Source organism: Lineus longissimus, chromosome 16, assembly GCF_910592395.1.
Source record: "Lineus longissimus chromosome 16, tnLinLong1.2, whole genome shotgun sequence".
Taxonomy (NCBI): Eukaryota; Metazoa; Nemertea; class Pilidiophora; order Heteronemertea; family Lineidae; genus Lineus; species Lineus longissimus.
Window position 1 is genome coordinate 4,208,034 of NC_088323.1, and position 15,314 is coordinate 4,223,347.

The 15,314-nt window shown below is 42.2% G+C and overlaps 1 protein-coding gene across 1 annotated transcript; it reads left to right on the forward strand.

Moving 5' to 3' along the window:
* The first annotated feature begins 1,009 nt into the window (after positions 1 to 1,009).
* LOC135500471 (growth/differentiation factor 8-like) lies at positions 1,010 to 15,223 on the forward strand. Its single transcript, XM_064791967.1, has 3 exons — positions 1,010 to 2,520; positions 11,372 to 11,760; positions 12,269 to 15,223. The coding sequence occupies exons 1-3, from the start codon at positions 1,647 to 1,649 to the stop codon at positions 12,647 to 12,649; spliced, it is 1,644 nt and encodes a 547-aa protein (XP_064648037.1). The 5' UTR covers positions 1,010 to 1,646; the 3' UTR covers positions 12,650 to 15,223.
* The last annotated feature ends 91 nt before the right edge of the window (positions 15,224 to 15,314 follow it).

Genomic DNA, 15,314 nt, shown 5'->3' on the forward strand with positions numbered 1-15,314 from the left:
ATTAGAATAATCGAGTTAAGAACTGAGACGGAATGAAACAGGACAGAAAGGTCATGTGATCGAAAGGCATAATTTACCTTCGTCACTTTTCTCATACCAATCACCTCAGTCATTATACGAGAAATGTTATGAATAATTAAACAACGGGCTTCTTTCTCTGTAAGAATGTTGGGTTGCGGCTTCCTCGACATTCTGTGCATTCTTCTTGTCGGGAAAGAAACGGACAAACACAGCTCTTCTTTTTAAAGGGGTACTGGCATTAACCCCTCACGGCATTACCTATTTGGTGGCAGGATGTAAGCTTACCGTGTGGATTGCAGGATATGAGGAAGGAAATATTCAATACCGGTGTAAAACACCAGAGCGTTAGCGCAATTGGCGTTATCTCCTCCAGTAAATTGATTTACAATTCAATGTATTAGAATTTGACATAAGGTTACTACTAACGCCGATTGACTAATCCGGCCCAAGGTGTTTTGTCCTCCTAAGCATTTTTTTCTGGCGGCTGGACAGGACACTATACATGTAGCAAAAAGTGTAGATTTGGGAACATATGCCAAAGTTACACCAGAACATCGTAAAAGTTTCGGTCGAGGTTTGCGACAACGTGTCGCTCATCCATCCACACCGGTATTGTCTTCGAACTTCAAGGCGAGGGTTGACACGGGTGGAGACCTTTTGTGTGATCCGATGTGGCATGAACAACAGGGTCTTGCATGCTGCATTATCGTCTACCGTGTTAAGTCAATCTAGATATGTTGTAGGAGAACCCCTAACTATGGTGAACACGGTTACACCATATGTCGCCAGTTAACCGGCCTCATGATTACAGATGATTGGACCTTTAAAACGATATCTGGTCAGATAATCAATTGAAACAAAAATAGGCCGGATATGAATTTTTCTTGAAAACGGGTCAATAAATTTGTCAATGAAGAATGATAAGCTGTTAAGATAGTGTTACCCTGGCCCACAAATCATGACAGGTATAAAGTGAACATTCTGAGCCAAAGGTATCATACCGGAACGGTGTAGCACGGATGACCCAAAATACCTCAGTTTGAGTTAACGCAGTGAGCGGAAGGTGATGCGGTGAGCTTGTGGCGTTCGACAGCCATGCTACGGAATTTGATAACGGTTATTTTGGTGGGAAAACACCGGTTCTACGTTCCGGAATGATTGTGTGGATGTTTTAAATATTTTTGGGTTATATATCATGGGAACATGTGAGATGTTTCATAAGCAGGACTTTACTTGGGACAAGAACCTGCAGAAAGCTTGCAGGTTGTTAATTCTTTATCTGTGTTTTATAGGACTGTGCAAAAAAGTTACCTAATTTAGATCGAAACAGCTGAGCAACTGGACGCTTTGCGTTCTTCGGCGCTATCTGTGCCTTTACTTTCTTCGCTGTTGGCCAAAAAGCCTTTAGTGGAACCTGTCTACGATTATATCTAGCCAAGGAAATAATTGTGGTTAAACTGCGTGTGATTTGTGGCTTTCGATTTGTATGGTGAAGGCGGAGCAGCTCATTCTTTAAGCGTGTTCGTCACAGGCGAGGAGATACGTCAATCTTTTAGTGGCCCACTCGCTCGGTATATAAACACTGCGAGATATCTCAGCTGTTCGCTGCACTATACGCTCGGAGGATGGCAGTCGCCATGCAAATACCGGTGATATTTTTCCTCGTTAGTCTAACACTGATCCACTATGGCCAAGCACATTCTGTTAGGCATGTCACGAGAGACAATCGGCGGAGCGGTCGGGGGGACAGTGTGTTTAAAACTTTACGGCAATCACCACAGGAGGTGACGAGTCGGAGAGAGCATTTACAGCGGGAGTCGACCACATCTGACGGTGACGTGGTGTCCCAGCCCGGACTAGAAAATGAGGAGTCGGCCCGACGACAGCTGATGGACAGTGCCTTGGGCCCGGAGGTTTCCAATGGACATATCAGTGTCAGAGTCCGGAATGGACGGATTAGGTCCATGCTGGCCAAGGGTAGCATGGTCCCTACAGACGATGACGATGACTGGTTAGAGAACGGGGATGGGGTTGGCACAGGGGTTGATAAAACAGTGGGTGAATTGAGCAGGGAGGTGGAGATAGAGAATGCCCGGGCAACGCACCCGGCACCAAGCGTATCTGTGATTGACAGTCAAAGCAACCAAGACGGGTACGACCTACCCGTCGAGGACGATTCGGCAGAGGTAACTCAAATCCACCGGCCACCTAAAAAATGCGCACATTGCTGGATGAGAGAGGAAGTGAAACAGTTAAGAATTGAATCCATTAAAACACAAATATTACAGAAACTACGCCTTTCGGCGCCGCCAAACATTACAAAGGAAAAGATTCCAAACGTTCCAGACCGCCACCCCTTACATGGACATCTCAATAAGTTTGGGGTGCAGGCGGATGACCCCACTGAACGGTTAGGGTCAGAAGTGGGTGCTGAGGATATGTATAAGTACGAGGATTATTACGTTAACACCGTCAAAAGCATAAACTTTGGAGAAAAACGTAAGTACAGTCAGACAATTTGTTAGTTTCTGTAACCCTCCTCTACTGAAATCTTTCAAAATGTTTAATTACTTATGAGATAGAGTCATTGGAGTGGAATATGGAGGGGGGGGGGCACTGTGCTCATAACTTATAGTGCAATAGCAACAGTAGGTGTCGAAGATAGCGTATATACAGCTCGCGTTGATCGATGTGTCATCCTAGAAGTAATGCTCACCACCCTTGAGGCAATAGTCAGGTTGCTCGCTTGAAATGATGAAACCTGTGTTATCAAAAGAATATAGTAGCGGTACTACAAACGTTCTTGACATGATATCAAAATAAATGCCAATTCTAGACCTTTGTAGTCGGCAATTGTAGATGATCGGTATTTCGTCTGGCTAGTGCTATTGTTACAATGGTAAGTAATCATGCTTCTGTCATTGTTAACATTATTATGGATGACAGATACGGTGCTTTGTTGGTGTCGATAAATCGTAAAATTGTGTACAGAGCGTGACTCGTTCTATAGATAATGATTAATGTGGTTCAACAGATATACCATAGTATAGTCACATCTTGACCGATAGAATGTTAGGAATGACGAATACCTAACGAATTCCACTATCACACGGCGAGGTCTAAAATATATGAAGAAGCAGGAAGTGGGAAATTTAAAAAAAACTTATCCTCGAAACTGAGTGCAAGGCCTTACGATTACCAAGAAGGGGGGAGTGGGAGTTTAAGAAACCTTTTTAAGGTATTTCAGGAATATGATAAAACCCTTAGTGAACAGTCTCAAAGAGTATTTCCTTTTACGAAACAAAATTTTGATAACTTAACATCATTGCCGAGTCCCCGAAGGTTCACAAACATCAGCTAAGCTGGTTTTAAATGGGGTACCTCGATCGAGTTAATCTACATGTTTGTACTGGTGGAACACGAAAGAAGAAATGGACAATGACGTTGTGCATTTCCTATGTATGCAAATTCGCTGAAACGTGGTTTTGTAGTATTTGTGTAACTGTCCACACGACGGTATTGTTGAAATTTATACTCGTTGCGTATTTTCACAATTAGAAATGTTCGAATTCAAGTTTAATTTTCAAGTTTTTGGAATTCTAGTTTAATTTTCAAGTTTTTGAACGGACAGAGTTGGCTTCTAAAACTAGTAATATTCTATGCACTGAAAATCACAGGTGCACTAGTAAAGAAACGAGAGCTGCCTTGTTCCAGGCCGTAGAGTCAGCTGGCAGCATATCTCCCATCTCTCTCTTCTCTACTGGTCATGACAGGGCTCCACTCCAAGTGAAACTAAAATATATGTATGTTCATTATACAGCTATCAAGGACTAAGAACTACTCCCTGGATATTTTGAAAATGAATAAATGATGGATATGGGCAGTAACTCAACACCAGGCTCGAAATTGCAGTCAAGAAACAGTGTAGATAAGTAACGAAATTAGTTTGTCGTTATTGTAAACTGAAATACATGTCATAGAAATCCTTAAGAAAAGAAGGAAAGAATTAGACAGAATAGAGACAAAGGACATAATTTGGCACCTAAAACTAGGTAAAACTACGGTAATTAATCCCATAACAATCCGTTACAGCAGTAGGTCGTACGCATGTTAACGGAAAAACCGGTTCCTAGACGACCTTTAATTCATATCAGGTCATGGTCCATGGTCAACGGCAAGTGAGCTTTGGGTTTGAGGATAACCCTTTTGCAGCTGAGCATCGCTTCTAAGTTGAAAGGCGCAGGTGCTCTCCCGTAAAGAAACCCAGAGCTGCCTTGTTCCAGGGTCGAGTCGGCAGCTGGCATCGCACGTATCTCTCCGGCATCTCTCTTGCCCATGATACTCCCTGAGGAAATAAAAAACGTAGTAACAAGATCCTGAGTTGCTAAACATTAATATTAGCTGACAGGCTGAGGCAAAGTTTTGACAAGCACGATGATTCAGTATCATTACGTTCCTCAGTGAAGCTAAATCATAATAATTAAGATACACATGAGTGTTTAGCTCCTGCAGAAAGATCTGTTGCCGCTGTAAAACAGTCAGTAGGGGAACTGGTTCCCGGTACCGCTCCCTTTGAAGATATTACACCAATTTACAGGGATTTTCCTCGCCTAACATCCGTTTGCAACAACAGTTTGCTGTTGAAAAACGACCCGATCTGAGTCATAGTTTGACCACTAGGGGTTGAACTGCCCTAACCTTAGATTGAGGTCAAGAACATCAGTTCGAGAAATTGAAAAGTTTCTGGCAGGTAATAGGACCTTGACCTTGTCCGTTCACCTCTAATGCCCCAAGAAAAATGAAACCATACAAAGCCTGAGTAAAGTTTTCTTGGGATTTTTCTACGATGCAAATGACATCTGGTCTAGTTTGTTTTTAGATACATAATTGCTACATCGAAGGAGGGAGGAATGCCCCCGGAAATCTCATCCTTGGGAAACGCAGAAATGTGCTGGTGATTGGCACAACAACGTCCAACTTGCTGAGAATGTCTAGAATTATGGTAGCCAGTGGTCTACACCTGTTCAACACCTGTTGAGCAGAATAGTTCGATCGAATAAACACCACTGAGAGAGCAACCCAAAACATATTAGAGAACATTAAAATAGCGGTCGGTGACCATGAACTGCTTCAGGGAGTATATATACAAGCCGCTGATAATTAAAAGTCGCATCAAAAGGTCGCGAATGACCTGATGATTCCGCAATTTCTTCTATACCGACTGAATCTCTGTAGAATGTTCTTCAAAGAGAGCTTCGCCAGGATTTTTTTTCGGGAAACCCTGTATATGACCGAGATTTTAATTCGCAACCTTCAACGGGTGTGAGAATGGTCTGGGTTGGTATTATAGTCAGACATTTTCGATGACTTGATGTCTCCTGTCAGGGCCACGCGTCCAAACAATGAACCACTCCGATGACGAGGGTTTTCAATGCCTAACCAACTGTCAAAATCCAAATTTATTGCATACCTTAACGTCACAGACATCGAGATTATTACGACTGAGGGAGTTTTAAGACAATGCAGACCCAACAGAGGCGTCGCTGATACAACAACGCGCATGCACGAATAGTCTCTGTGCACTTAAGAAAAGACAGAAACATGCATTTTGACATGTTCGAGCTATTTCATGGACTGTCTGTAGTCATCCGGACTGGTGGATTGTGACGTTTATTAACAGACGTTACCCGGGCATGAGCAATATTACTGAATATTGTGACACCTTAATGAGGTTGGCTGGGCCTGGACTGGGCCACCCCCGAGATGTAGATCATACCACATTCCTGATTTAAATGTACTAAAATATACTAAATTTACACTAGGTTGAATCGTCACTCACGAAAATGATCTTTTTCACTTCAAGAAAAAGACATGAAGCGCGGGAGGTCATCTCATTTCGCCGTTTCAGTAGAATGACACTAAGCGACATTTTCAGTCCGACGATGATAATGTTCATTGAGATTTATACGAAATGTAAAGATTTTCCAAACACTAACTTGATCAACCAACGGCAGGCTTCATGAAATTGCTACTTTATGTTCCGTTCAGTAAGAATGGGAGTAATTACCACTATCAATCTCACAGATCATAGCATAAAAAACGTATCGTTTGCGATACCACTATCACTATCATAGATCAAAACATCAACAACGCATCGTTGCGCTTACTCACATACTGATGATTCCATCTCGAACCATCTTCATTTCATGTATATACCACGGATGAACAAAAACTCAGGGTCTTGTGGTTTACGTAATTACAGTGTACATGTGTAGATGTGTATACGCATTATCGCTATTTTACTCAGCTGGGAGCCATTAATGAACAACTTAATTCGCACCTGACAGACGTCTGACCGACTGGTCTAGAAAACATCTTCCATTATCAGACCTAATACGAACATCAAACAAACTGATGAATGATTGATATAGTTCGTTCACTGGAGATTTCGGCAGCAGGCCAGTTTTAGCCTTTTGCGTAGAACGCCATTCTTCAATACGTTATTGTCTGGTTCCACTGCAGCGGTGAACCGTCGCAGTTTTGTCGATTTCACGGGATCTGCGGCCACGTCACAACTGGCAACCAATGCACCCTGCATATCATCCAGGTTATGCACCCTGCATACCATCCAGGTTCGACCAAGACCCAGTCTTTTTGCTTGCCTCACATTTCAATCGCACTACTCTCCATAGAGAAGCAGAAACAACGCAATTTATCTTGATTACTGATCGAATAAAAAGTTGAAGTTGAATAAAATAATCATAAAATCCACACAACGCAACCATTTGTTCTAATAACCCCCTTACCCAGTTTTTGATTCGGCCTAACTTTACTTTTTAGGTTGAAATAGTCATTCACTATATAACTGTTTGACACGGAAAAAAAATCACATTATTGATTCTTTGCTTGATACATAACATATCAAATGCATTCGACATAGGCTTTGCTTTTATTTTGTTTAGGGAAACTCGAATGCCCAGTTTTATGGGTGGAAGATTGAACAAGGCACTGCAACGACATCTGAATATAGGCAGGGCGATGGTCCTTTCTCTGAGTAATGGCCGCCATTTTCAACGCCGCCTTGAATGTCTCAAATTTCTCACGGGTGACAACATGTCTTCAAGCAGTTTCTGCAAATCTAGGTCATGGGCTACAATAATCAACAGAAAAAATATTAATACCTCCTTTATGTAAGAAGTTGTGTCATCGGGATGCCTCGCCAATATTGTCAAATGCTTACGTCATTCCAAATGACCTGAAAGCAGCTGTAATAAAACTAATGAGCCAATGCCATCTCCGGTTTGTAATGTTTACACTAGTTCCTGTGTCATCATTACAGAACGACCAATGTCCCATTACTTTCCAGTGAATCATCCCGGGGGAGGAAAACGGGACTACGTCATTTCCGGGTTTTTATTGTATATCATGCATAACACGTGCTTTCTTGAAAATAAAAGTTTTGGGTTTTTGAAAAATCTTGGGGTTTCGGCAAAAACACAAAAGCTAAAGCACCTTCAGGTTTGTTTTTACTTTTCACGACCTTATACATATAACTGGATGAATCGCCTTATCACACACTGATCCAAAGTGACGCACCTCTCGCTCTCCCCCTCATGAGTCACCACAGCATCTCTGTAGCATTATTTGCTGAGTAAGCAGTTTTTGCCATAGAACCAGAAAAGCAAACTCGTTGAGCATTTTTTTGTTTTTTATTGGCCAGCTGGGCTAATAAACCTTGATGATAACTTCCATGGAATGCATGTTACCGGTTTGAAAGAGGGGAAATATTCATCGTTCTAATGAGCGGCCGTCATCCAATGTTTTATCGGGAAGTGTGTTTGTTTACATTTTTGCCGACTATGCTGTTTGAAGAAGGATGATAAAGAGAGTAGGCATGCCCACTGAAAGCGTTCGAATCATCATTTTCTGTATTTGAAGAAATTCGTTTGACTTTCACACCTCATGTTATGTAAGAAATATTATAAAGGCCAACTCAAATCCTAGCACCAACACATCAACATTCTTTGACGTTTCATGGAAGCGTTCTATTTACCATCAGCTCAAGTTACGTATCCTGTTCCTGAAACGTTTTGTCAAAGTTTCCTTCGCTTACAACAAAACCCCTGTCTTAGTATTGTATGAAACGTGTCCAGTACTTCCTGGTTAAGAGGATATTTTTGATTCGAACGTATGTGTAGGAATTTGGTGTTTAACCAACGAACTTCTCCATCAGAAGAAAACCTCTGCACAGCAATCACTGGTCAGAGATATCTAGGTGACATAGGATCCTCCATGCCAACCTTTCCATGCAGTGTACATCTGTTTGTTTTATGCCGCAGTGTCGATCGCTTCATTTGTGATATACAGGCTCTCAAGAGACGAAATGTACGGAGTACATTGATTTTCGTCCTTTAGTCCTACGAATTTTCAGAAAAAGGTTGGGTTCGCACACCTTTTTTCGTCATCGACCTGCATACACATTTCGACCTCAGCCTTACCTGATAAGGTGGTCAAATCAACTGATCGAGAGGTTATGTAAACGTGATATGTACACTTCACACATATAGACGTGCAGTTGCAAATTAAATCTCAAGTGGATACTCCAATATGAAGTTTTTAAAGAAACAAATCTCCTATAAAGTGGGATTGGAAGATTAGAGAACTCTTGAAATTTAGCACAGGTGCTTCAAAGACAATGCAAAGACATAAAAAGTGTGGGAAATCGTTACTTGTGTCATGTATTCATTTTTTGCATGTTGATATAAGACACGTTAAAAATTAAAAGGTTTTTTTCTTCAAAAGTGGTGATCACCCAGATTTCAACACCGATCTTTTAAATGAAAGATGTCACATAATAATTATGCAACTTAAAGACACATTTTTTTACATCATCTTTGTATCTGAGGGAGATGCTCTTGTGGGTACTTTGATTTTAAGTTTGTAAGTTTTCGGCGAAATACATCCTTCCGCCCGACATGCAGGGGGTGCACGTCCAGGGCACACCATCCCCCCTCAAGCCACACCCCTGCGCCAATGTGTTACTACTGCAGATATTACTAGCCAAGTAAGCTCGCAATGGCAATCCACATAATTGGTAGCCACGTGGTGGTAGTTAGACCTGGATGGTCTGTTTATGCCGGCTTTCCAAAATCTTCCAAAAGAAAATCACAAAATATTGATATATGGAGCAGTCTGTTGGCTCGGGTGGCACTCGGCCAGGGTGATGATTTACTGCGTAATTTATACACTAACAAAAAATCTTGCGTAGCTAGGTAAACATGCCATATTGTTCTCTAATATGATGATATACTGCATAATTTTGTGTGTAGTATGTGTGCTTTCTTTACTATGACGTTTTCGTCATGCCAAAAACCTTGTTTTGTGATAAGGTTAGTTACGTACGAAATAACAAACCTGTATACTTGGTAGAGTATGTTAAAGGGGGGGGGGGTCTACAAAGTAGGCGCTTCCCCATATATCTTATATAAGTCTTAACGCTAATTGCCTGTCTATCCTTGAAACATCACATAGGTGGTTAAGCCGGCCTTCCCATCTCAAGAAAAAAATGCTGAGCACCTGTTGTTAACTATTAACCATGGGTTGCAACGCGTTCCAAACACCTCACACTCATGATTTATAAGGTGGTCGTTTTTTCAATGACCAGGTGTGTTTTAACAGCTTTTTTTAGTATAGCTTGTCTCATCATACGTAGGCTTGAACCCCTCTCAAGGCCGTTGGCCAAACCCCAAAAGCTGTCATTCGGGGGCAATGTAAAAGATGATCTTATCATGATGAATTAGGTCACGTCACATTAGTATAAAGTTCGCACAGAAATAGTTTCAGTTTAACCGGTTATAATGACTTTAATCACAAGAATATCCAACGCTGAAAGCAGTTATTGTAGTTCATCAGTTCACTCCTAGGTGGCCAAACCTACTTTCTTCAGTCATGCCACCTGGCAGATTTCTTCAGTTAGATCGTTTGAAATGATTTTCTGGCTACTAATGTCAATACGGGTTTTTCAGTAGCTCAACACCTTTATTTCTACAAGTGTGTCTTGGGCTTTGGTCATGCAGGTGGTGGTCGGTGAGGAGGGGTAGCGAGAGGGAGGTAATTTGCTCTGAGGGAAGAAGACTCCGAAAACGACTTGAGGGCGCAAACTACGGACATGTAAGCTCCGCTGGTTTTGTTGGTCAAGCAAATTTCGCTAGTAATGATCGCTTCTGTCTGGTTGGCTCAGCTTGACGCCAATGGCTTCGCTATGAGTGATTACAGATCGTGGCTTCGGACCTAAAATGGACCTTGGCAAATGAACAGGGGGCTCTTTTGTTATTGGACAACTCAATCCCTTCTGTACATCCACGGTTAAAAAGTACAATGTGGTTCTCATGGTTATAACAGCGCTGAACACCAACCAGCTTAATGCTGGCAAGAACGATTTCGAGATCTCGGAGTCTTTTTTCAAACACTTTTAATAATGGAAATAGCTACACCATGTTCTTATCATGTTAAGATTAATTATAACTTCCTTTATTCGAATACCATGTGTTTGACTTGAAGGCCGGAATCTAGGGAAGGCATGTTACCTATCACAGTGGAATGTTAATGCCTTGATTAACAGGTGGAGATCGTTCCATCAAGTTTTAACTCGAACTATTAACACTTAGAAGTTTTTTAAGATCAGCTTGCAGCGCCCAGCTGATTCGTTCATCTACCAGTTAATTTTTTGGAAAATGAATATAGTCGTGTAAGGTTTTTGTTAATACCTGATCTCAGGATGCTGATCTAAAGACCAAAGATTCGTTTAGAATTTATCCAGGACAGATTTTACCTGCAGGATTGAAAAATCGAAAAACAGAAAGTTCGGAGATTTTGATCAAGTCAAAAAATGACGTCATCCCAAGTGCTTTACGATGACGTACCGACATTTACGATAACATCTCTGAAACATGTATGCGGCATTTTCCATATGGATGTTTTTAACATATTTAAACCTTGACTAATGCCAGCTTCTTATCACCTTTGCTTTGGAGGTATTTGAAATATTCTTGTTTACGACAACATATGAAGCATCATGAAACAGATTTCGAAAACATTTTCTGAAACACCTACTCACTCTGAAACGCGACTTAAAATTCCATATCAGCAACTACACCACCATTCACCTCAATCCAAAGTAGTGTTTGGTGCGAAAGGGTTTCTTTTTCAGTGTCTTGAAAGAAAACTAAATATTGCCGCGTTTGTAGTGGTCGTGGCAGGAAACTATCAAACCATCCGTCGTGTATGGCCAATGCACTACTAAGCACTCGCTTTTCAACAGTGGTAATCTTTCAAGGTTTTTTTTTCACAGCGCCTTCTAGGATCGGCAACAATTCCCAAATATGCTATTTCACATTCAAAGACGACGTTATGAAAGCACGAATAGAGAAAGCCAAGCTATGGGTCTACCTTCGAGACGGCGGGAGAATGACGGGGCCAAACGCCAAAACATTGATTCTGGTATACCAGAGGTTTCCGCCTTCAACCCCTGGAGGGCCTGTCACCAGGCGCTTGATCGACCGGAAGGAGATACACCCGCCGCCCCGCGGCCTGAACTGGCACCATTTCAACATCCGCGATGTCGTGGAGGAGTGGACACTCAGGCCAGAGACAAACTACGGCCTCTACATCGAGGCGACCGACCACATTGGAAAGATGCTTCCAGTTATTGTTCCAAACACTGAAGCTGAATCGAATTATGTGAGTATGGTTGAAATACGAAAATTATTCCTTACTACATGTATTTTTTTCAGCGTTCTCAGTGCGTGGTGCACGGAGGTATGTCTCGAGTTAGTTTGCGTAGCACCCCAGTGCGTCAAATTGGCCAGATACTTCCGTCTTCGGCGTGCTATTTGCCTAGAGCTGGGGATTGAATCGAATCGAGAAATTCTTCAACTTAGAATTCCAATTAACTCCGAGCTTTTTTATCGGTTTCCTTTTCCTAGACTGGTTGACGACAAAAGCTAAGGAGGCCAGTCTTCTCCTACGATAGATAACATGTCAGTGACTACAGTAAACGGGTTTTGTCAAAATGAGATGTTGTAAAATCTGATCCAGACCTGCGAAATACTAATCTACTGGTCGAACATATTACTCAGAGACTCCTTAGGCAGTCTATAGTCGTCCTAGACATAGTCTAAATCAGAGTGACGTGGCTGATCCACTGCATTCGGAGTGTAATTATTCATTGGTCTTTCCTTTATTCCAGAAGCCCTTCGTCGATCTGAAGATCAGAGACATGTCATCGAACCGCCAAAAACGGATGTTAAGCCGGACGTGTCAGGAGGACGACGTTGAGCGGAACTGCTGCCGCTTTCCACTCCGTATCAGCTTCGAGGACTTCGGCTGGGACTGGGTCATCGCGCCCAAGTCGTACACCGCCAACTACTGCTCCGGGGAATGTCCGTACGTGTACGCCCAGGATTACCAGCACACCCACTTGGTCCAGCAGGCGGTTCCACGCAATGCAACCATCTGCTGTACTCCCCGCAAGATGCACGCGCTCTCCATGATCTACTTTGCCGACGCACTCAACGTAGTGTACGGAAAGGTACCGGAAATGGTGGTCGAATCTTGCGGTTGCGCGTGAGCATACTTTGCGGAAGTGATGTATTTGGAGAAGAAATGAAGCCCGAAGTCTTTCTTTCACTCTCTGTGGAGGAAACAAGACAAGGGTCACGTCCCTGTTGCTGTCAATCTGCTTTGCATAGCCCCATCTTTTTTGCGAAGGGATCGTGTGGTTGCAATCGGAAGTCGACTAAACTGAGCGTGACCAGGGTGCGCCATTGGCGTTACCATGGTGTAACATGTACATGCAGTCATTTGACGCAATGCAAATGTTCCTGTGTGGTTCACAACGTAGACAAATTGCTTCTCACGTGACATGATACCGGCGTCGTGATTGGTCAAGAACAATATGAACAATTCCAGACTATTATTTTGTGATAACTCGATGTGATCTCGAATTGGCTTCTAGTTCAATTGTAAATGTGCTACTAATAAGCGAGCTAGGTCTGCTTCATGCCATTAATGCTGTATGTGCTAAAATGTGCTGAATCCTGGATAGAAGGCGCTAGTTAACTCACCAATCAACGACTTGCTTTCAAGAGATGACTTGTGTTATGACGTCGTAGCCTATGGAACAGCATTTAATTGTGGTCATGCATAAGATCAGTCCAAAATATACAACAGCCCAGTGACAGACTATGTCAAAAAGTGAGGCCTCAGAATGGTTCTTCCATTGACAAATCCAAATGATTATGATGCTCGTTCGGAGCCTGCATGTTTACTGTTAAAGGGGGCAGCGCCAAATTTGCAAAATATCTATAAATATAAATGTGTTCAGTAATGCTGATCTGAGCTATTCTGCACCGCTTTTGAAATTGGTAGCTTAGTTGGAGATACTTTGACTGATTTTGTCAACCACTTAACTGGCTTTAAGCTATCCTCCCTTTAACAGTCGGGTTGGGTTAGGGTGGTGTAGGTTGCCGTTGCATCACTGGAATATCACTGGCCAGAATAAGAAATCGTGAATAAAGAGATAAAAGAGCGTCGGAAATCAAGATACAGGACTTAAGAAGCGACCATTTTGAATGTTGTCACGTGACGGAATCTCTACCAAAGCGAGGATATTAATAGAGGGGATGCATGTGACCCTTGTAGTGCATGTTGGTTTACGACACCTTCGTTAGGGATGGACAGAAAGGGTCGGTATTTCTTACCATCTTACTGCTAGATTTTAAGTAGCCCCCTGCAGCTCTTTTTCGAATGGGATCGAGAAACCCCTCCTCCACTTTTCGCAATATATTGGGGGCGTGTCTTTTATAATGGCTGTCAATAATGTTATAATGTTTTGTCAATGGGAGTACAGCAACTACAGAAAACTGCGAGAATCCCTGCTCCAGTCATAGTGCCGGTTCCAACATTATTACATATACGTCCCAAGCCGGAAGCGGCTTCCAATGTATTTCATTGGAAGATGAGCGCAAATGCCGACACCTATTAGCCCTATCGGATGCGACGGGAACTAGCATGTTTGTAGTGTACATAGATTTGTCGACCATAATGATGGTAAAACCGTTATGTAGTGCATGCGTCATGAAATGACACCTTTGGATCTTATAACTGTATTTTATGGCCAGTAACGTAGAGTAAATTGTACATGAACGACGAATGGAATTGATTTAAATTCTAGAATTGACACTTATATTTTGGCGCCGAGTTGCCTAAGTTGTACCTCTTGTCTGCTTAAAACTGTAATTGCTGGATTTGGTATTCACCAACGCCATCTTGGTTTTCCGAAATAGGACTGACTCTGCTAAAAACCGGTTGTCGCCTATTTTGCGTTCACTCTCTCATGGCGTTGTTTACATGAAGTCGATTTAACATACGGCTAGTAGTCTATACGCCAAGTTTAGTAAATATCATCATGTGAACAATCAAGCTTGCGTTTTAAAAACAATCCAAACCTATCCAACCCAGAGTCCTTCCAAGCCATGTTGTACTCTTCCCTCGCGCTCGCGCATGTTGCTGGGTTGCAGAAAAGTCTTCTCTCGCTTTTGCACCACGATATAAAACCTTTTCCTTGTTGTGACTTACGAATTTCAGCCTGATACGTATTTTAGAAAATATACAATCGGTGAAATATAGTTTCTTAAAGGGACAACTCGGACGTAGGATTTACCAAGCCAGGCGGATAATACCCAAATTTGCCACCATGCGCCGCCACCTGTAGTATCACACTGGTGCTGATCTGTTATAATGATTTTCGATAGTGTCGCGAGGCAGTTTTGGACATTTTGTGCCACCGTGATTAATCTAATTAGCAGTTTTGAATAAAAGAGAGGTTCAGACGTTGATACGAGAACGAGAGCGTTATCATGCAAATACACAATGTGTCTTTCGTGTCTGGTAAGCTAGCACAAAAATGTATGAATCAATCAACTTGACTTGATGACGTCAGCAACGTTCTTTTCTCGGAACCCATCTGAACCTTTCTAATGTACACGAACATGACGAAAGAACCTGGCCTTTAACGTGAGCAGTTACGAGAAGGCGTGCATGCCAGTGGAGCTTACGGTATATGGTGTTGCTCTCAATGTAAGCTCAAAACGTGGATGTATATAAGCGATCTTAGTTCAGTAAATATATTTTCAAAATCTTATTTGATGCCTTTCGTATTTTTTTCTGGAGAAGATGAGCACTGAACATAAAAACCTATCTCATTGGCGTTTCGGGGATATCCTATTCTATTA